Source organism: Microtus ochrogaster, linkage group LG2, assembly GCF_000317375.1.
Source record: "Microtus ochrogaster isolate Prairie Vole_2 linkage group LG2, MicOch1.0, whole genome shotgun sequence".
Classification (NCBI taxonomy): Eukaryota; Metazoa; Chordata; class Mammalia; order Rodentia; family Cricetidae; genus Microtus; species Microtus ochrogaster.
The window spans coordinates 35,787,512-35,810,852 of record NC_022028.1 but is presented as its reverse complement, the minus strand read 5'-3'; the positions used below and the strand labels follow the sequence as shown (position 1 = coordinate 35,810,852).

Genomic DNA, 23,341 nt, shown 5'->3' with positions numbered 1-23,341 from the left:
AAAAAAAAAAAAACCTAAAAATAAATAAATAAATAAATAAATAAAAATAATGATATCAGTTGCATCTTCACAAGCACAGGCTGTGTGTGAAGGGCTCTGCCTTCTTGATGTTGTTCTTCTTGAATCTCAGAGAGCAAGAAAGATTACGTGAAGATAAGAGAAATGAACTCTAGAAATCACGTGGATGTCTCAGTCACATTCCTGCTAAGAGACAAAGCCATATTTTGAACTCAGATCTCCCTAATTCGAAAGCCAATGCTCATTTCTTTGTTAACTCCAGATCTAAGCCAATGCAAACACACAGAGCCAATGACAAAGTCACATTATGACATCACAAATAATATCATCCCTCAAACAGAAAGGCATCCACTTTCTAAGCAGTGATAGTTTTCACCCTCACACTTCAGCGTATTCAGAAACTCAAACAGAGCTAAAGAAGTCATTGATAACAAATGGGTAATTGCAATAACTGATTTATGAATTATTGGTGATAATCAGGATATTAAATAAGTTTTCAAATAACAGCATTTTGAGCCTTATTTCACGCATCTGTTCTTCCACAGAGTTCATGCACAAATGAAAAAATTCCAACTAACATATTAGTTTTGCTTTCATGGCCTGTTTTGCATATTATCATTCTACAAAATTTAAAACTATTCTAGTAAGTGAACATATCATAATTTGCTTAACTAAATCTTACTGAAAATAGCTTCAGTTTTCATATTAGCATCTGTATCATAATGACCGTCTTCCTAGACTAAGGTGATGGTTTCACAGACTTCACAAGTAACTCCAGTCGGAACCATCCCAGGCTCTGGCAAGAGCACATAAAACCATCTCACTGCATGCGATCTTTCCAGCCCTCTCTAGCTGCCCTCTCAAGGTGACTGCCTACTTTGCCAGTTGAGAGGTTAGTCTGGGATAGCACTGTGAAAGTTTGGGAGCCAGGGAAGTTCCTAGGAAGCCTTCAGTGTGATGTAAGTGAGGGACTACTGCGCCAGGCAGAAGAGACGGATAGACTGAAATAGGCTTTGTCGTGAATCTTAGGGTATTATTTTCACCCCCATCTTTCCAGGACAAGGCCAGTACCTAGTAGCAGAGAGTGGCAAGTAGTCTTCAGTCAGTCGCCACAGATGAGGGTGGGTGGGGCTAAAGGGTGGGATGCTGAGCAAGTCAAGGTCAATGGGAAGGTTGTAGCCTCTGTTCAGGATGGGGGAGAACTGAGTGACAAGTTTGTTATCCCTCTGGTCAGTGGCTGAAACAATACATGACATCACCAGTACAAATCACACGGTACTATTTTCTTTTCTTTCTTTTTTACTTTATTTTTTCCAAAATTTTTTAAAATTTTATTCATGTGAGTGCTTTGCCGGCATGTATGTCTGTACCCACACGTATGCTTAGGGCCTCCATGTGAGGGCTGGGGTTCAAACCCATGTCCTTTGAAAGAACAAGCACTCTCTTAACCAGTGAGCCAACTTTCCAGCCTCGTGTATTTCCTAAGGTTTTTAAAAGTATTCATTTTCAAAAGGTGATATATTAATAATTTACAAACTAAGACTGCGCTCAAGTATGCTAAGTCCCCTGTCAAGCATTACATTCTGCTGCCTCTCGTGTCTTCTCTTAACCAGGGCTAATTTAAGACACTCTTAAAAACCTAGACTTGGGGCTGGAGAGATGGCTCAGCCGTTAAGAGCACACTGCTCTTGCAGAGGGTGCAGTTTTATCCTCTGTGCCCACACTGGGAGCTGATGCCTCTGGCCTCCTTGAGCACTGGCACTTGTGGACAGACTCTACACAGACATACAAATGATTCTTTTTAATTTTAAATCTAAAACAAAAAAAAATAAATACAAATTCCCCATAGCTTAGACACAACATGAAGCCCAGATTATCCTAGCTTTCAAGAACAGAATGAGCCCAGCAACAACACTAAATTTAAACAGCTTGGCTCTAGTCAAACAACATAAACATCATTTCTTTTCATGAGCTGTAGATACCAAGGCTACATTTTCAGCAATTAAATGGGACCATGTTGTCAACTTATCCTCAAGTTAACAAAATTGGCAAGAATGAGGAAAGGATGCAGAACAGATGTGTACATCATCACCACAGAGACCAGGCTCAGACAGGTCGACGAGATGGCTCAGTGGAGAACGGTGCTTGCAGTCCAGTCCAAGTGTGCTTCCTAGGCCTACATGGTGCAAGAAAGACCCTCCATGGCACATGTAGGCCTTACACAACAATATATAAGTGAATAAATAAATAAATTTATAAATTAGGTTAGACTTTTTTTTTTTTTTTCACATTTTAGGCAAGCGTTCTGCCTCTGAGTTCCATCCCCAGCCCTGACACTGTATAAAATTGCTATGGTTATCTCATAGCTTGTACTATAGAATTTAATACAAAGAAAGTACTGAAATAGATATCACCAGCCATTTTTTGTTTGTTTCTTTGTTTGTTTGTTTTGGATTTTTTTTTTTTTTTTTTTGGCTTTTCGAGACAGGGTTTCTCCGTGGCTTTGGAGCCTGTCCTGGAACTAGCTCTGTAGACCAGGCTGGTCTCGAACTCACAGACATCCGCCTGCCTCTGCCTCCCGAGTGCTGGGATTAAAGGCATGCGCCACCATCGCCAGGCTTGTTTTGGATTTTTAAGACAGGGTCTCTCTATATAGCACTGGTTGTCTTGGAACTGACTACGTAAATCAGGCTGGCCCAGAACTCATAGAAATCCACCTGCCTCTTCCTCCCAAGTGCTGGGATTAAATAAGGCTTGCGCCACCACCGTGGCCCAGCAGGATTTTACTTTTAATTTCAGGGAGACTTCATTGAGTTTCATTTCCTTTTACAATGAGGCAGCATTGTTAAGTCACTTTTGTGGAAGTGTCAACATTAGGTGATTTAAGCATTTCTTACGTAATTTAAGTCTGTGCTATAGTAAATACAGGCTTGTTATTCTGTGGCAGTGGTCTGAATTTTTTTATTTTTATTTATTTATTTATTTTGCTATGCCCATCACTTTGTTACAGCATGCAAGACGACAGCATAGAAGCATCTACTTCCATCTCTCAGCTTCTCAGAGAAAGCTATCTGGCTGAAACCAGACATCGCGGGGACAACGAGCGGAGTCGAGCGGAACCTTCCTCCAACCCTTTCCACTTTGGCAGTCCTTCCGGGGCTGCCGAAGGAGGAGGGCAAGAGGACCTTCCTGATCTGTCTGCCTTCCTAAGCCAAGAAGAGCTGGATGAGAGTGTCAATCTGGCGAGGCTGGCCATCAACCACGACCCTCTGGAGAGAGTGGATGAAGCTCAAGCTAGGAAACGTCTGTCTTCTGATAAGACAAAGCTTTCACCCAAACCAAGCTTCGAACCTGCCTTCTGCCAGGATAGCCCTCGAGGTCCTGGCAGCTCAAAAGACAGTCCACCGGAGACAAAAAGACCACAGTACAGTTCTGAAAGCCAGTCCAAGAAAGTCTTCCTAAACAAGGCCGCCGACTTCATTGAAGAGCTGTCCTCCCTTTTCAAGGCTCACAGCTCCAAGAGGATCAGACCTCGGGCCTGCAAAAACCACAAGAGCAAACAGGAATCTCAAAACAAAGTCCTGCAGGAAAACAGCCCCGCTTTCTCGGATCTGACAGAGAGGCGGGAAAGAGCATCGGTCCCCATCGCTATCCCTGCAGACAGCAGGGACAACGAGCTGAACCACGCGATAGAACAGCGGGAAGCTAAGAGGCGGGAGGCTGAGTTGGCTGTGGGTGAGGCTACTGCTGGAGACAGCACCCCGGGGTCTTCACCTTCGTCCCTGTACTACGAAGAACCTCTGGGGCAGCCTCCCCGCTTCACACAAAAGTTACGGAGCCGAGAAGTTCCGGAAGGAAGCCGAGTCCAGTTGGATTGCATAGTGGTAGGAATTCCACCGCCCCAAGTAAGGTAAAAACAGCCAGAGAGTGGTGTTTGGCAATTCTACCCGTCTACCATGATTGTTGTTCCAGAAAACCCTATACTTCCTTTGAGAAAGGAGCTAGGATGAAAGGCCAGAGCCTAAAATTAGCTCCGTAAGTAACTCAACTCGTTCTAGGGCTAAGGCTGTAGCTTGGTGCTGGTAGAGTATGTCCAGGATGTGTGAGGGCCTAAGTTCAACCACTCACCCCGGCATTGCAAGAAAATAAAATTCTTGGGCTGGTAGAGTTCCTGTCTAGCTAGCATGCTGGAAGCCCTGGATTCCCTCAGCACCACAGAGAACCAAATATGCAGGTACAAGCTTGAATTCCAGCACTCAGGAGGGAAAGGCTAGGGGATCTGTCGCCCAAGGCCATCTTTGACTACTGGAGAGTTCAAGACCATCTGGTCTAAATAAGACCCTCTCTCAATTTTTTTTCTTCTAAAAGCCATATATTTTTAAGATTTTTTTAAAAAAAGAATATATATTTTGTATATATGTGTGGATGCTGATGGAAGTCAGGTCAGAGTTCTAGGCCAATCTCAGTTCTATAGTGAGTTCAGGGCCAGCTCGGACCACTTGTGACCTTGTCTCAAAAAATTAAAAACAAATGGAGGCAGGTAATAATATAATGGTTGATAGCTTTTGAGATAAAATAACACGGCGGGTAAGGTCAGTTTTAAAAAATTCATTCTATGTATGTAAAACACTGTTCTCCCTAAATTCTCAAGTCTTTCCCTAATATAGGTAATGAATACAGGGAATGTTTATCCTGTGTGCATGTGCCTGTGTGTGTGTGCATGTGCCTGTGTGCGTGTGCGTGTGTGTGTGTGTGTGTGAGTGTGTGCGCATGTGCATTAGCCAGTCCTTGAGTTTCTGGGAGCTCTCTGCCTTCACCTCCCATCTCTCCAACTGGAAGAGCAGACAGATACTACCACACCTGGCTTTCACATGGGTTCTGGGGATCCCAGATTTGATTGTGATGCTTGCAAGCCAAGCGCTTTACCCATTGCGCTGTCTTCCTGGCCCTAAAGACACCTCTGCGGTGTCTACCACAGTTAGCTGTTCTGGGAGGCCCCAGGCAGAAGCCTCAGGGCCTGCAGATGCTGTATCTAACTTGATGTCCTAATGCTATTCTATACTTTTAAGTTTTCCCTTCTATGTTTGTGGTCCCACGGAACCTGGAAGCAACCTTAGCTTCCCAGGTGATATTTGCTATCTCTCTTATTTCCATATGGTAACATGTGAATGGTGCAGCTAAAATGCATTGTTTTGTGGAGCTTTGCTAGTATTCAAAGTCCTTGAGGAGTTACTATACTTCCCTAATCACCTATTCACTGCTAGAATATGATGTCATTACGACATGACCTTTGTTTTCTTTAAGTCAACAGTATTTCATCTTTTTCTTTCATAATAGTCATACTATAAAGCTATCATATTAATATGAATAATTGTATTTTATATGTGCATACTAATGGAAAGTATTCTGACCCAAAGACGTATTCATATATCAAATTTTGCTTTCAGGGGTAACCTAAAGCATATCCAATATTATCTTCACAGTGAAGACAGTTTACTATCAGGTTACCCCAAATGACCTTCAAACAGGGTTTGAATGGTTTTAAGTCTGGAGCATCAAGCATCGCTTCTGACCCCTGCTAGTCACTCAGGAATATTGAACCCATGAATAAAGAGTGGGCAGGGAAGACTTCACTTTCAGGGACCTTCTCATAGCTAATTACCGGAGAAGTCCCTCGGAGTGTGCAGGGCATTGAGAGCCCTGAGGAGACGGTGCAGAGTGAAGCTGGCTCCTGGTGTTGTTCCCTGCACTTGGCGTGAGCAGTTGATGCTGATTCTCATTATCTGAGAGTGTATAAGGCAGAGGACACCATAAAAACAAACAAACAAGCAAAACCAGAAATGCAAAAGATTCATGTTACGTTTAAATCATGAGCTAGACAATTGGCCAAAGATACCAGAAAGAGTGGGAATGGTGGTGTCCGACCTTCTCCTTTAAATGTGGCTGATGACATGGCCTGGGACTCTGGTCAGTAAGCTTGTGAGTTGTCATTCCAGCAGCGTGTGTCATGGCTTCTGGTCAGCCTAAGTAAGCTGATGAGCCCTTAGAGCACAGTGCACACACACAGTTTTGGGTGGTCCAGTCCAACTCACTGGTTTGGGGGCACAGATTGATTTTTTAAGAAAAACACCAAATCATACCAGAGAGAGAGAGAGAGAGAGAGAGAGAGAGAGAGAGAGAGAGAGAGAGAGAGAGAACTCCAAATCTCTCAAGGAGTCATGCTTCCCATTCCTCAATGGTGACAATCTTGGCTACAAGAACCAATTCAGTACACCACCCCAAAAACTCAACCAGGATTATAAAGTACCCCTTTCCCCCTATCAAAGTGATCCAACAGTCACCGAAAACTGGTCAATCAGCCAGGCAAAAAAGAAAAATTTACAGATCTATACATTTCCAAGCTCACCTCTCTAGGTGGCTCAGTGGCTTAAAATGGAAATATGAGGATTGGAGTTCAGATCTCAGAACCCACGTAAGTGTAAGGTTCCCAGGTGATAGCCAGACCAGATGGAACGGTTGAGCTCCAGGTTCAGGAGAGACCTTGCCTCTGTAAATAACGTGGAGAGCAATGGAGGGAGATGTCTGAGGTGGCTTCAACCTCCGCCTGACCCCGTGCATGACTAGGAACTCACACATATGTGAACACCCGTACACACATGCTCACACACAAAGTGAAAGTCACGTATGTGGCTTCTATGAAGCAATACTAATTTTACCTGGGAAGAATTTCTCTAACTGATAGAGTTCTTGTCTATACCAACAATAGTTCTGAGGTCAGGGAACCTAATAGGAATTCATAATACTTGTTTCTGAATGAACTTGTACTGAATTTCCAGACTAAAATTGTACGAAGAAAACTGCAATTTTCCTGGCTGGCCGTCAGTTTTACTTAGAAAGCAATATTTGTTCAGTTTTTAATTTGCTCGGCACCATTGTCAATGCCCACATACAAATGATATAAATGTGTCCCCTGTGCCTTCCAGGAGGTTGAGATCCAATTGAAGAAGTCATCCTAATGTCTGTAGTAATAACCCGTATGTTCTCAGGCTGGGAAATAGGACAGTCGAAGGCTGTGGAGACGTAGAGGCATTCTGCTTGAACTTTGAAGACCAAACAGCAGCTAGTTAGAAATGGACTCATTTGTTATTCAACAAACACTTGTTGAGTCACTAAAGTTGTTCCCCAAGAGTTCAAAGCAGGGAGCTGTTGAAGGTTAGTGACCTTGTTTTAAAACCACATTTAAACCATTCTGAGAGGGCAACTCATAATCTAGCACAGAAATCAGACGTGTAATCAGAACGCGGCAGCTCGTATAATAAGGGGTATACAAAGAGTAGGGCTGGGGACGCCTGAGTTTGGTCCCCAGCCCCACATAAAACCAGTTGTGGTGACACAGGCCTGTAATTAGCACTTGGAAGGTAGAGGCAGGAGGGTCAGAAGTTCAAGGTCATCCTAGGCAAACGCGAGGCTGGGCTAGGCTCCGTGAGACCCTGCTTTCAAAAATAAAAAAATTTAAAAGGAGTATAGGATGCAGTCGCAGCTCCAAAGGAGACATTGCTATTCCCGGAGTACAGGATAAAGCAAGCACTGGACCCTGGAGTAGGAGCAGGGTAGAAAAATCAAGTGCTCTCGAGGAATCACAAGCCCTTGTCTGGCGGAACACGGAGGGCAGAGGCCCCACCAAAGAGGTGGATGGAAAAGATGAATCTGTGTACAGATGCAGGCCCTGTAATATTTTCATGGACAGGGAGGAGACCGACCTAACCAGAAAGGAGAACAGAGTCAGGTGATCTTGAAGTGCCTGGAAAGCAAAGTCCAGAACAGACTGTCAACCGTCTAAGGTTGTGTGAGCCAGGTGAAAGGGGGCGTTTCCGGAGGAAGCTTCTGGAAGGCTGGGTTAGGTCAGGAAAGGGTGGAGTGCTGAGTCCTCTGGGGAAGTCGTGGACGGTGTCCCAGGCCTCAGGGTGCATGCCAAGAGAAGGAGAAAGGACGGCAGAGACCAGTGTTTGGAGGAGGCTGGACTCCATGCCTGACTAGACGGGAGGGAGGAGTTCAGGAACTATTCTGTTTGAAAATGCTGGGCGATGTTGTGCTGGGGGCTCCCTGGTGGATAGAAGGATGCTTATGCCCCAGTGAGTGGCTCTACACCCGTGTGGCACTGGTTGGACTCAGGGAGGGGTGAAAAGAGGACACCAAGTGGGGAGGAAGATACGGCAGGGAAGGTGGTCTGGAAGGGGTGTGAAGGGAACCCAACCACATTGTATGAAATCCTCAAAGAATAAGTTGGAAGGAAAGAGATAGACAATAACTGAGGAAAGACGCCTGATGTCAACCTCTGACCTCCACAAGCATGTGGATGATTACCTGCACACACAGGAGCGTGCACACGCACACGCATGCACACACACACACACACACACACACACACACACACACAATTATCCCACAAGTTTGAAGCTGGGTACCTGGGAAACAAAACAAAACAAAAGGCATCATGGGTCAGGACTAACCTAGCAGAAGAAACAGCAGGTTTTTAGAGGATGCTGACGGGCGTTGAGTCTGATGGTCCGAAAAGAACACAGTCCTCAGTCAGAAATGCAAGTAGAGTCAGGAGTGGTGGAGGCAGGAGGATGGGGAATTGAAGGTCATCCTTAGCTACACGTGAATCAAAGACAACCCAAGACCCTGTCTCAAAGGAATTAGAACATCCAAAGAGTTAGCCTGGACACTGGGAAAAGTCTGCCTTAGCATCCCTGTGCCTTCTATAGAGCTAAGTTGATCTAGCCTAAAAGGACAGAGGGAGTGTTTGTGTTTCCCTAGTGTTTACCAAGGGACTGGTCACACAGTGACAGTGAAGAGCAGCTTCTGACTCAATCCAGTGCTAGAATGGAAAATAGTCTCTTCAACTTTACTTCCAAAGAAAAAAAGAATTTCCCCCAAACACACTCTCTCTCTCTCTCTCTCTCTCTCTCTCTCTCTCTCTCTCTCTCTCTCTCTCTCTCTCACACACACACACACACATTTTTAAGATAAAATCAATATAGTTAGTCTTAAAGAGTTGAACAGGGAGCACCTGAAGCCTGCTAACCCATAGCAATACATCACAGATGAGCTGGGGACGTACCTCGGCTGGTAGAGCGCTCGTCTAACGTGGGGCTCGTGTAAGGCCCCAGATTCAATCCAGAGCCTAGCATAAACCAGGCATGGGTGATGCAGACCTGTAATCCTAGAATTTAGGCGGAAGAGACGAGAAGGATCAAATGCTCAGCATTCTGATCAAAACAATGAGTTCCAGGGCAGCCTAAGACTTTGTCTCAAAAAAAAAAAAAATGAGTAAAATAATGAGTCATTTCATCTTGTAAAATAGGAGTATCATGGTCAGGAAGAAGATGAGTGATCTGGGCAGCTGTCCCCGGGCTCCTCTGTGTAACTGGTATTTTACACACATTCATGCAACTTTAGCGAGCAGAAAACACATTCGTGCTCGTATTCTGGGTTTCCAAGTTAATTACGTTGAGGTCTCTGAGTAGAAGCTAGATCCTATCTCGCTGAACGTAGCATTTCTGCACAGCCTGTTAAAGCTTCATTTGGGGACTTAGTCAATGAAATCTAGGGGTGTGGTAGCCGCACATGAATCTGCAGGAATTCATAGCAAATGGCCCTGCTGCCCTCTGTGTCCTGACTCCATACTCTGCTCGGGAATGTACAGAGTCTGCTGGGTCACTCTGGGTTTGCTCGTACACAAACCGCCTTTTTCTTTTTTGGGTTTTTTTTTTTGGTTTTGTTTTGTTTTTTTGAGACAAGATTTCTCTGAGTAACAGCCCTAACTGTCTTGAAACCAGTTTTATAGATCAGGCTGACCTAGAACTCACAGAGATCCATCTGCCTCTGCCTCCCAAGCGCTGGGATTAAAGGCGTGCACCACCACCGCACAAACTTGTTGTACACAAACTTCTAAGCGCACATTTACCCTTTCATAGTGATCACTGCCTCCTATGGTTGTTCGGTTTCCTTATTGCCTGAAAGTAGCTTGCCAAGGAGGTAGAAAGGAAATGAGATCGTTGTTTTAAAACAGAAGAAAGGATATTGCGCAGCCATGGTGGCTCATGCCTGTAGTCCCAGCACTGGGGAGGCAGAGGCTGGAGGGTCAGTAGTTTGAGGTCCTCCTTGACTACTTAGCAAGTTAGAGGTCATCCTGGGCTACATGATGTCTAAAATTAAAATAAAATAAATAAAGGGTATCTTCTTTTGATGATGGGTGAAGGAAGGTAAGCTATATCAAGGCAGGGTTTCTTAGTGGCCCTGGCTGTCCTGGAACTAGCTTTGTAGACCAGGCTGGCTTTGAATTTATAAAGATCTGCTTGCTTCTGCATCCCAAGTGCTGGGATTAAAGGTGTGTCACCACTGCTAGGCAAGAAAGGATGTCTTAAATAATACAGAAGGGATTCATACTCTGTCATTTCAGGACTGTTTCTTCAATCTTTTAAATAATACAGAAGGGATTCATACTCTGTCATTTCAGGACTGTTTCTTCAATCTTTTAAATAATACAGAAGGGATTCATACTCTGTCATTTCAGGACTGTTTCTTCAATCTTTTAAATAATACAGAAGGGATTCATACTCTGTCATTTCAGGACTTTTGGGAAATCCACATTCACTCCACATTCATCCATTCATGTGTCTTGTGTCTAAGGTTAAATCAAGCAAGACTCACAAATCTCCGCCTTCAGAAAGCTGAGAGCCTAGTAGGGATCAGGTCATTAAAAACTATAAATGATACATAATTTTAATAGTGATGAATTTTATAATTAGGGGACAAGCCTAATGATCAGTTGGAGACATTGAGCTGATGTCTAAAGAATGACTAGGAGTTAGCCCAAGTAGAGTGTGAAGAAAAGTGTCATCGGGTGAGGGAACAGAAAATGCAAAGCCCTTGAGGTGAACAGCAAGGCTGAGGCAGAAAACTAACTCGGCAGTTCATCCTTCCACCTCCACACGCACAGTATGGCGCACACACACGCGTAACGTATAAATACTAACTTTTTAAAAATCAAGCATCTAGTAAGTCTGCTGTGTAAAAATTTTAGATGAGCGTAACAAGAACGTCGATATTCTTCGGTTGCGTGACTTGGCTTCCTTAAGTATATACGGCTCTACGGGCTCACTTTCATTGCTGTGTAGGGTATTACCCTGTGCCCAGATTGCTGCATTGCCCGCGTACATCCGATTTGCTTCAGCGCTTTTTCCCACATGAGTTAACGGTATACACGTTCACTCTGTCCCGGTGAGTGAGTCTTACCTCTTACGTTAACGTGGGCAGGGATTGGAATTGTAGGCAGTGTGCGCCTAACTTCAGCTTCATAATAGTGGCATGTCATTTTCCTGATAAATTGTTCTGATTTATGATCTCACCAATATAATAAGGATTTTGGCTATTCTCCATGGCCGCCAATATCGGCATTACCAGCTTAGCCATTATAACAGGCATGAAGTGGGGTCTCGTGCTAGTCATTCATAGTTAGACTTTATTTGGTGTATACGTGTGCCACGTGTGAATATGGAGTTTGGAGGGTAACTTCCAGTTCACTCCTTCCACCACGTGGGTTCCCGGGATAGAACCCAGGCCACCAGACATGGCAGCAAGTACTTTTACCCCATAGCTATCTTGCAGGCCCTACATGTTCTTATTTTTCTATTGAATTGCTTAGTCTTTTCTTTTCTTTTTTGGGGGGGTGTTCCTCTGAGTAACAGTCCTGGTTGGCCTGGAACTCATTTTTGTAGACCAGGTTGGCCTCGAACTCACTAAGACCCACCTGCCTCTGCCTCCTAGGTGCTAGGATTAAAAGCGTGCACCACCACCGCCCGGCCAGTCCTTTCTTTTTGTGAGATTTTGTAAATAGTCTGGACATTAGCTGAACTTGGGGGAGCAGGACTATCATCCCAACTACTTGGGAGGGTGAAGCCGAAGGATCCTGAGTTCAAGATCCGCCTGAGCTACCCTGTCATTCCAGGTAAGCCTGGACTATTTAGTTAAACCCTGTCTCAGAAAAGAGGGCCTTAATGTCAAAAACATGGAATGTCAAAAGTGTGGTGTATTTTTCCATTCCCTTAGGTATCCTTTAATAAATCTGTTTGGTTTGATTTGGGTTTTAGATTTTTTTTTTTGGAAACAGACTTTTGCTGTTCCCACTGTTTGGGAGCTCCCAGTCTGGCCTTCTCCTGTGCTCCTCCCCCAGGGCTGTCCTTCTCCTATCTGGAGTCCTAGGATTACCGGACAGAGTGTGTTACTGCAAATGGAATCTAAGCCGCCTGTAACACACTCACTCCACAGAGCTGCCTCTCCGGCCCGTGTAGTTATCTCAGCAAAGATTTAAAATCATTCCTGTAGGTCTTACCAGACCTTAGGTTACCCTTATTCAGAGGTATTTCTTTTAATGAAACTATAAATGGTATCATTTTTAAAAAATGACATGCTGTGTTTGTCAAGTGGAGAAATACCATTGACTTTCACAACCTTGCTGAATTCACAAAACGTTTTCACTGGGGAAACTCCCCTTGTTCCACAACTGCTGAATGGATGAACGTTTAGCTATGGTTTTGTTCACATAGTCTTTCTTTCTGCTTCTGTCCTGTCGTTCCTTGCTTTCCTGTTGACCAGCATGGTGGCTTTATGTAGAAATCCCTTTAGAAGACAGATGCCAGCTTTGTGAGTCTTGGCGTGTATATATACAAACTGCGGATAACATTTCCTCCTTCAGATAATAGTGCAACCTCCTGAATATGCGGTAATAAGGCCTTGGAAGGGTCCCGTGGAAACCTAAAGTTCACATGGACCCTGACTGACAAGGAAACATCATATCCAAATCATAGAAAAGATGGCCTGGGTACTAGGATCTCTTCTGGGCATTCTGCAGACACAGAGGGGAAAGATCCAAAAACTAGGAGAGGACCCTGGCAGTCAGCACCATTAACCTGGGAATGACATTCAGAGTATCTGTGGGGGTCAGGGCTTCCCACTCTCTCTGCCTGGGCTGAGCACCAAGCACAGCCCTGAATACAGGAGCCAAAGCAAAGCGGCGAGTGTGCTCTTGAGGGGCCGGGCAGTGGCCCAGATAGCTAACAATAGCCAGGAGGATTGAGGCACTTCTGGTACACAGTGTCTGCCTATCTCAAATCTCAACTGCCTCTCCCTAGCGATCACCAGAAACTATTGTCTCCTGTAATCAGAGCCGAGTCCTGAGCAGGCCAGGGTTTCAAACAGCTCAGGCGAATCAAGTTAGAGGCAGCACCCCGCCCTCCTACACACACACACACACACACACACACACACACTGGGGAGCAAACAGAAAAGTTCATTTTAGATGTAACCTAGCACGGTCCAGGGACGGCTCATTTGGTGACATGATTGTTGCATAAACCTGAGGGCTGACTTTGGCTCCTCAGCGTAACAACCTAGGTGTGGCAGTGCGTTGTGGTCCGAGGATTGGGGAGGTGGGACAAGGTGGGACAAGGTGACCTTTGTCTTCTGTGCTTGTAACGGTGCTTGCCAGACAGCCAGTCAGACCACCAAATCAAATCTGCGAGCTTCAGGCCAATGGGAAACCCTATCCTGAATAAATAAACAAATAAATATGTAGGTAATCCCAAAGTTACAGAGAAACCCTGACACGTAGGTAGAGAGTAACTGAGGAAGACTCTCAATATTTGACCTTTGTCCTCCACCTGTGCAAACGTGTAAGCACACGGGCAGCCTCCCTTTCCTCTCCTCAGCCTCCCTCCCCCAACATAGCAGACGAAATGAAGGAATAAACGACATTTTAAAACAAGTAACACAGAGGCTGGACAGTGGTGGTGCATGCCTTTAATCCCAGCACTTGGGAGGCAGAGGCAGACGGATCTCTGTGAGTTCGAGGTCAGCCTGGTCTACAAAGCGAGTTCCAGAACAGCCAGAGCTGTTGTTACACAGAGAAACCCTGCCTCGAAAAACCAAAAACAAAAACAAAAAACCATGTAACACAGAAAGATTTCAATACGCCAGACTGATAACAACTAAACCTGAAAATCTGTCTGTTCATTCAATAACAATTCAAGGCACTCACTGTATGTATCAGGAAAAGTTTCAGGGACACGGGAGGCCTTCAAGGAAAGGACTGAGATACTGCATTCAGTGAAGGAGAGCAGCTAATAAGCGATAACTTTAAGAAAGAAGCAAATTGTGTAGTAATTTAGTCATAAAGGCAATGGGTTGAAGGAAAGAAAGTTTCTAGAAAGAAGGAATTAAAGTTTTGGGCAAATGAGCCCTGACCAAAGTAACTTAGTCTTTAAAACATACGATTTTTCATAAAACATGAAATTCAGCTGGTAGAGTGTTTCCCTGGCTTGGGTCCCCAACAGTAGATAAACTCCAGAGGTGGAGGCAGAAGGGTCAGAAGCTCAAGGTCACCCTCAGCTCTGTAGGGAGTTAGAGGCCAATCTGAGATATAGAAACCCTGTCGCAATAAAAAATACTGGAACCAGCTGTGGTTAGGTTCATCGTAATCCCAGCATTTGGGGGGGGGGGGGACAGAGAACTGAGAATTGCAAATCCAAGGTCATCCCAGGCTCTGAAATTACTTTTCTTGTTTTTATTCTCCTTTATGCTATGTAAATTTAGCTAAGTGGGAATGGCCGGGCTCAGTGTCTTCATAGGAGACACCTGCTTATTTGGGCTTCTCTTTAGTCACCAACTATCTCCCACCTGGGAGAATTCGCTCAGAAGAATTCACACTTTTTTTTTTTTTTTGAGACAGTATTTCTCTGATTTCTCTGTGTAGCCCTGGATGTCCTGGAACTCACTCTGTAGATCAGGCTTGCCTCGAACTCAGAGCTCAGAGCTGACTGTCTCTGCCCCTTGAGCACTCAGCACACATGCACCCGCAAAACTCACACATTTTAAATAACCTTAAAGCCTGGTCTATCCTACCACAGACACACTGCTTGCCAAGAGTGAAAGCCCTATAGTCAGTGGATAAGGGAGATTTAACTTGTAAATTTAGGAGTAAACAGTAAACATTAAGTCACAAAATCAAGCACAAGGCTGGGAAGACAGTTTAGCGAGCATGGTGTTCGCCGTGCCAACATGAGAACATAAAAATGCCAGGCTTGGCGGGGCTGAGACAGTGGGGAGACATGGTATCCCCAAGATTCACTGACCAGCTAGTCTGGCCTAACTGGTGAACTCCAGGCTGACGGGAAAGCCTGTCTTCCCATGAGTGAGACCCAAGGGCTTGTCCCCCGACTTTCACACACGTGCATGCATGCACACGCATGCACTTAGACGGGTTTTTGTTTTGTTTTGTTTTGTTTTGTTTTTCGAGACAGGATTTCTCTGTAGTTTTTTGTTTGTTTGTTTGTTTGTTTTTTCGAGACAGGGTTTCTCTGCAGCTTTGGAGCCTGTCCTGGAACTAGCTCTGTAGACCAGGCTGGTCTCAAACTCACAGAGATCCGCCAGCCTCTGCCTCCCGAGTGCTGGGATTAAAGGCGTGCGCCACCATCGCCCGGCTTTCTCTGTAGTTTTGAAATCTGTCCTGGAACTCGCTCTGTAGACCAGGCTGGCCTCAAACTCACAGAGATCTGTCTGCCTCTGCCTCCCAAGTGCTGGCCTTACAGGTGAGCATCACCACCGCCCAGCTACATACATACAGTTTCAAAGGGAGAACATAAACTGTTTTAAGATAAACATAGCTTCTAGTCCTTGATAGCTCTTGTGGTTTTCCATTAAGGAAAGAGATGTTAAGCACATCAACCTCCAAATAAATACGTAATTATAGATCCTGTGTAGGTTCTAGGAAGGAAAAGGAGCAGGCTAACAAAATAATAGAAGGTGAGATGGGGACTTTGGAAGGACTGGGGCGAGGTTAAAAGAGGACTCTGAGCAATCACTCCTTAACAAGCGCTATTGCTGGTGAGTCAGAACGGCACTCTCAAATTATACTTAGAACTTGTTAACGTGCTAAAATGGCACGTCACAATATTTACCCAAGCCATGCTTTAGCTGCACTAGTAATCTAATAGATGGTACTCAGTAATCACAGACGAGAGAGAGAGAGAGAGAAAGAGAGAGAGAGAGAGAGAGAGAGAGAGAGAGAGAGAGAGAGAGAGAGAGGAGACTAGTTAAATATGGAAAGCATATTTCTTGAGTGTCTTCCTTCCCTGGCTTGATAGCTGGCCAAATCAGCAGGCTGGCAGGTGACTCCATTATGTAGAGGGAGGTTTGGATCTGCCCTGTTTCCCCAACCCAGTGACTCATTTCTTCTGAGTCATGAATCACGCTGGGCCACCTCCTGCCATTCTGTGAGCGTCCTAAGGATTGGCCTTCTGGAAACCCGGAGTCAGTAAGAGCGTCTCTACGAAAGCATTCGCTGACGTAGGTAACTGGGAGTCTCTCCCGAGTCTCAGGGTGGCTGCGGAGGTTATCAGCCTTCCAGAAGGCAGCCTGAGCACTCGGTTATCAGCCTTTCAGAAGGCAGCCGGAGCACTCTGGTTTCTGAGTGGATCTCAGTGTTCAGGTTGGACATAGATGGACTGGCCTTTGGCCCTGGTGGAGGCCACCCTGGTTGAGTAAGGGTGACAAATACTTCTGACAAAGGGCTCAGGCATTTGAATCCACCCCTGTTAGCTCCCTCTGGCTACTGAATTAGACATGACTCCACTCTCCTTTGGTAAGGAGGAGAAATCTTACCTAAAGGATTGGACAATCCTATATTGTTTATATAAAGGAAGGCATTTATTTATTTTAAAACAACTACTTATACTTGTTTTAGAAATTAAAAAAAAAAAACCCTCAAAACAAATTCAAATGCAGACACTAGAGAGACAGCTAAGCAGCTCAGAGCACTATAACTCTTCTAGAAGACCTGGGCTAAATTCCCAGCACTCACTTAGCAGCTCACAACTCTCTGTAACTCCCGTTTCAGGGGATCCATCACCCTCCGGTGAGTACCAGGCACTCACATGGTACACAGGCATACATGCAACCAAAGCACCAATACACATAAAATTTAAACATAAAAGTTGAAATACTGGTCAGGCTGTGGTGGCAAACCCCTTGATGCCAACACTCCAGAGGCAGAGGCAGACGGTTGTCTTTGAGTTTGAGGTCAGCTTGTTTACAAATTGAGTTCCATGCTAACCAGAGTCATACAGTGACAAATTACCTCCAAAACAGATATGCAAATATTCTAGCACAGACTGCTTTCAATTCTCCTTCCCCTTTCCTGTTTATCCCCTCTAAGTTTCTCACAGGGTATTTAGTGCTTCTCAATTTGATTGTTCTTAGTTGCCCTTTATAATCTTAAAGATCACTGAAGTCCAAAAGAAGGGGTTTCATTGTCTCCTCCCCCTCCTTCCTCCTCTTTTCCTCCTCCCCTTCCCCTCCCCGTCCCTCTCCCCTTCCTGTGCAGGAATTGAGCTTGGGTTATCAAACATGCTAAACAAGCACTCTGTCACCGAGCTATGGTCTCCAGCCTGGAAATTTTGTTTGCATGGGTAATAATTACATCTCATGTTAGAAATTAAAACTACAGAATGTTTCAAATATTCATTTTAAAATAACAATAATAAATATGTCCCTCCAAATAATTTGATGAAGAATAACTGTCTTCCAGGCTAGTAGAGTGGCATGACTTTAGTTTGTGTTTGTATGCTACGTATGCGTAATACATATGTATGTGTGTGGAGTGTGCAGGTACACACGTGTGTGAGAGCATGCGTGTGGAGGCCAAAGGTTGACACTTGCTGTTTTCCTCACTCGATTCTCCACCTTATTTTCTGAGACAGAATCTCTCACTGGACCTGGAACTCACAGATTTAGCTAGGCTGGCTGGCTAGTGAGCTCCAGGGATTGACCTGTCTCTACTTCCCAGTACCAGGATTGTGGGCGCCGGTGATGGGGATCTAAACTCAGGTCCTCGTGTTTGCACAACAGACTCTTTAACAGCCAAGCCATCTTCCCAGCCCTGTTGCACATGTTTCACAACTGTCTTTGGTATCTAGCGTAAAGGAAGACTCTCGGCTGAAGTCACCGAATCTCCTACTGATAGGGAGCCGGAAGCAAGGGTTTCGCAGACTTTTCAGGCAAAGGTTAGCAGCAGTGGGAAACCTGAACCCTACCAAAGAACTTTTGCACTCTATTGTGTTAAAACCCAGAAAACCCAGTGAGCCATTTTGAACTCCTCAGGGACAATATCTTCTATCTGTCCTTTGGAAAATGAATACAGATCTCCAAAAAGTAACATATTTCACATCTGGTATTAAAAAGAGCAGAATTCACTTGTTAAATCATGATTTCATTAAAGATTAAAAAAAACTTTAAGATAGTAAGAAAGCTAAACTCACTGTGGGAGACACAAAAGTTTTCTAAATTCTCCTGGAAGACACATTTTTTTTGTAATCCATTAACAACAAATGCTGTTGTTTTACTTGAGATGACAAGCTTGCTTCCTTTCATTTGTGAGAAAGTGCCCACAGATGGTGGTGGCATTCACCTTTAATCCAAGCACTCGGGAAGCAGAGGCAGGCGGATCTCTGTGAGTTCAAGGCCAGCCTGGACTACAAGAGCTAGTTCTAGCCGGGCGATGGTGGCGCACGCCTTTAATCCCAGCACTCGGGAGGCAGAGGCAGGCGGATCTCTGTGAGTTCGAGACCAGCCTGGTCTACAGAGCTAGTTCCAGGACAGGCTCCAAAGCCACAGAGAAACCCTGTCTCGAAAAACCAAAAAAAAACCAAACAAACAAACAAAAAAAAAGAGCTAGTTCTAGGACAGGCTCCAAAAGCTACAGAGAAACCCTGTCTTGAAAAACCAAAAAGAAAAAAAAGAAAATGCAAGTGGAATGCCCACATCTGAGTATCCATAACCTGTCTATCAGTCATCCTTCCAAGCTAAAATCCCACTCCATGCATGAAACAGTTTAACCTTCAATTCAAGCACAGCACAAGGACCTTCTGACATGCAGCAGAAATGCCCTAGACCACATCCCTGTCAACCACTCAGGATATTAAAAACATGGACTCAAGGTTAAGGCTTAATAAAAAGCTCCTGGATACAGTGGTACACACCTTTCGCTCCAGCACCTGGGAGGCAGAGGGTAACCTGGTCTACATAGTGAGTTCAAGGCCAGCCCAGGCTATATATAGTGAGACCCTGCCTCCAAAGAGGTGGTGGTGGGGAGAGCTGATAAAAAGCAATGACTTTTGTTGCTTTGTCAAAGTCTGTTCTTTGTGGGTATGGTGGGCCCAGCACCACAGTCGGCTCTGACATGCTCAATTCATGTGGCCTAAGCACTCTGAGCTCCCTTCACTTACTGTGGCTTTTGTCTCATCAGTGTAAACGTGGAAACAAAGGGCGGATGATCTCACTTTTGTTCTCACCGAAAGTGAGAGACGTTGGTTCAGCGAAGTGCTTACGATGGCATTGCTCAGTATGCAGAGTAAGCTGTTTTCTGCTGGCTTCCTTGTCTGTTGGCAGCCGCTTAGCATCCCTACCGTAAGCCAGCGCCCTTCCTTTTCTTTTAACGTTGCCTCGTCATAGTGTCACATTGTTATATCAGAAAGTATTTAGTGTTTAGTTCCTTATTCCTGGGAAATTGTCCTTCACTCCAGCCTTATGGGGTAGAAGAGTTTTCCATGGTTTACACAGCACCCCACTGTTATCAGGGAATTGGCTCCAGCACCCTGTGGATACCAACATCTATGATGTTCAGGTCCCCTATATAAAACTGTGTATTTTATTTATTGGTTGCCTATGATGAATGCGTATTGTCCTAGACCTTTTTCTCTTTGAGGTCATGGTGTTTGGGGCTAAACTCAAGGTCTCATATGTGGTAGGCAGTCACCTGGCTACTGAACTATGACCCCAGACCTTCCCATGGACTTTAAATTGCATCTAGATGACATGAGCAGGGAGGGTTACATCTTTAGGGTTGGGGGAACAGAAGCTAACTGAACAGATGTGGCGTGAAAGCAGGGGTGGGGAGGCATCTGTCAGGGAGAGGAAAGGGAGCTACAGAGGGAGATGGGGGTGCCATGGTGGAAGGAGAACATAGCAGGATAAAGTATGGTGTCACATTGTGTGTGAAGAAGTCCCAGTGAAACCCCTGACTCTGGTTGCTAACTTAAAAATAAATTTTTTAGGGCCAGGCGGTGGGTGGCGTTGCACAGCTTTAATACCAGCACTCGGGAGGCAGAGGCAGGAGGATATCTGTGAGTTCTAGGCCAGCCTGGTCTACAAGAGCTAGTTCCAAGATAGGCTCCAAAGCTACAGAGAAACCTTGTCTCGAAACCACCCCCAAAATAAACAAATAAATAAATAAACAAATGAATTTTAGCCACATACCTTTATTCCCAGCATTTTGGAGGCAGAGGCAGGCAGGTCTCTACGAGTTCTAGGCCAGCCTGGTCAACAGAGTGAGTTCCAGGACCGCCAAGACTGTTACAGAGAAAACTCTGTCTTGAAAACCCAAAATAAATAAACAAATAGAATTTAAAGCCTCAGTGTGGTGGCACATATCTTTAACTTGATCCTTGGGAAGCAGAGTCAGGTGGGTCTCTGAGTTTGAAGACATCCTAGTCTACACAGTACATTACAGGCTTGCTGGGAATACAGTGAGACCCTGTGTTAAAAAAAAAAAAAAGAATTACAGGTGGTGGTGGTATATGCCTTTAATCCCAGCACTCGGGAAGCAGAGTCAGGTGGATCCCTATGAGTTCAAGGCCAGCCTGGTCTATAAAGTGAGTTCTAGGACAGCCAGGGCTGTTACACAGAGAAACTCCATCTCAGAAACCCAAATAAATAAGCAAACAAATACATAAATAAGGTGGGGGGGGCAAGAGGGCTTAGCTAGCATAAGGGTTCTTGCTACAAAGCCTGAGGATCAAATTTTATCCCCACATGATGGAAGAAAAGAACCAATCCTACAAGTTGTCCTCTGACCTCCACACAGGCCATGGTGCACAGACAAAAATAAATCCATGTAATAAAAAGGTAAATACCTAAGGAAGAGGAGACCTAATATAATAAATGCCATACTAGTAGTTGTTGTATATCTCTGGGAAAACCCTAGCCCACAAAGTCTGTGCATCCCAAAGCAAATATGGTTCCCACCCCTGCGTTCCCGGCATCCTCGGGTCCACCTTCTTGTCCTTCACAAGTCGAGACTCTTCGTTTTCTCCTAATTCACTGTTGACCCAGCTCTCAGTGGTGGTGATTTTGTCCCTTCTTGCTTGAATGTGAAATAAATTTGTCTCAATTCAGTCTGAGAAATTTCATGACAGCCTGGTCTATTCCGCTAAGCCCTTTCCTTCATTTTCCCCTAGAGAAATCCCTCCTGAAGCCCTCCCCCCCCCACTGTCTCTCGCTCCCTTCTGGGTCTGCTGCTTGCTCACCCTGCTGCCAGGGCTGGCTGCTCAGCTGAGGGGCAGTGACCTGGGGAGGAGACTCGTTTTCCACGTGTGTGACCTTTCCCCCTGTTTTACACCCCACCTCCTCTCCCCTGTTGTCAGCAATGTCCTGTCTGCAGGGCCCAGGTTTCTGGGGTTTGGCTGTATCGACATGTCTTTCACAGACATCCCCATGGAAGTTGCTTGGTTTGCAACTCTGGACTGGCCTGCTTCTGTAGGTGCTGTCTGTCTTCCCACGGCGCCAGAAGGCTGCTGTCTGCTCCCCTGTTCCTTCTCATTCATATATATATATTGTAGCTTTGTGCCTTTAAAAACTCTTTTATCCTGTGACCTCAGCATTCAGGAGGATGGGGAACTCAAGGTCATCCTTGTCCACGCATCAAGTTTTGAAACCGGCCTTGGCTACAAGAGACTCTGTTCCAGCACTCCCGAACTGGAAAAAAAAATCCTTTTTGTTTCATTTTATGGGTGATACACGACACATGTGCTCAATGTGCAGTATTTAATTGAAAGCCCAGTATTTCTACCTCTTTCTGATTCGTTCACAGCCACTCCCTATAGTCTGGGTTAGTTCTGGGAGCTTCAGGAACCTGTCTGGGCAGCTGCAGGTCCCATGTCTACTGCTTAGAGACAGGCAGGGAATCTGCCAAGACCAACAAATACTCACAAACCATTAACTAGGAAGGTCTCCCATCATCTGGTGGCTCAAGAAGTCTATCAACACTTAATTTAATTTCCAACAATTAATTAATTAATTTTCCGAATACCTACCATTGCACCAGGGCGCTGCTGGAAGTGATGGGATCGTGGTGGGCTTTAATGTGCGGAGGGAGGACAAACAGTGGCAGTGTTTATAAAATCTCAAATGGTAGGGAATTCTGGGAGAATGACAAATGAAGGTGCTGTGGTTTGGATGTAAAAGTCCCCCATGGGCTTATGTATTGTCATCCAGCTCCCCATGCTGAAAGTTAGAAACTTTCAGAAGTAGGTCCAGTTGGAGAGAGTAGGTTGTTTGGGGGGGGGGGTTAGAAGGTGACACCTGATGCTAACTCCTGGCCTTGCTCTCTCTGCTTCCTGTCTGCCATGAACTGAAAGGCCTCTTCTGACTCATGTTCCTGCTGCCAGAATGTTCAGCCCAAGTGCATGGGTTCAAGTAACCAAGGACTAAGCCCCCTGAAACTGTGAGCCAAGATAAACCCTTCCTCCTTTATGCTGTTATCTAACATATTCTGGTCACAGCTACACAAAGTGACGAATGCCTGGGTTAGCAGGATGCAGTGAGTAAAGAGGCCACACTGGGAAAGGGTCTGGGAAGCCTCTCCCAGAAGGTGACATTGATGCAGTCCTCTTACTTAGCGAGACTTATTTTTGTGAAGATCTGGGGCAAATATTAGGGATCACAAAAGTCCCACAGTAGAACCGGTTGTGGGAGTACATATCTGTAATCCCAGCACTCGGGAGGCTGAGGTAGGACCAAAAGCCTAAAGTCAGCCTGGGCTACAGAACAAGTTTTAGGCCAACCTGGGGTACCTAGTAAGATCTTATCTCTGGGGCGTACAGGAAGATGACTCAGCTGGTAAAGGCACCTGCCACCAAACCTGACATCCTGAGTTTGTTTGTTTGTTTGTTTCACGTACCAATCCCAGTTCACGACCTGATCTTAATCCCCTGGAACCTACCTAGTGTCAGAGAGAACTGACTCCGCAAGTTGCCCTCTGGCTGCCACACACATGCTGTGGCAGAAATGCTGCCCCATGTAATAATGTTTACTAATATAATAAGAGCTCCTTATCAGTTAAAAAATAGACAAAAAGAATCCATGGTAGAGAAGGGCTCAGGGCCAATGCCTGATGCTGAGGGGTGAGAGAGAGAGAGACAGAGAGAGA

At 45.1% G+C, this 23,341-nt stretch overlaps 1 protein-coding gene across 1 annotated transcript in view; it reads left to right on the top strand.

The window, feature by feature from the left end:
- Positions 1 to 23,341, top strand: part of Mypn (myopalladin) — a 78,453-nt gene that overhangs the window by 7,680 nt on the left and 47,432 nt on the right. Inside the window, exon 2 of the mRNA XM_005360442.2 lies at positions 3,029 to 3,928. Coding sequence (XP_005360499.1) covers positions 3,030 to 3,928 — 899 coding nt within the window. The 5' untranslated portion in view covers position 3,029. The remainder of the gene's footprint in view (positions 1 to 3,028; positions 3,929 to 23,341) is intronic.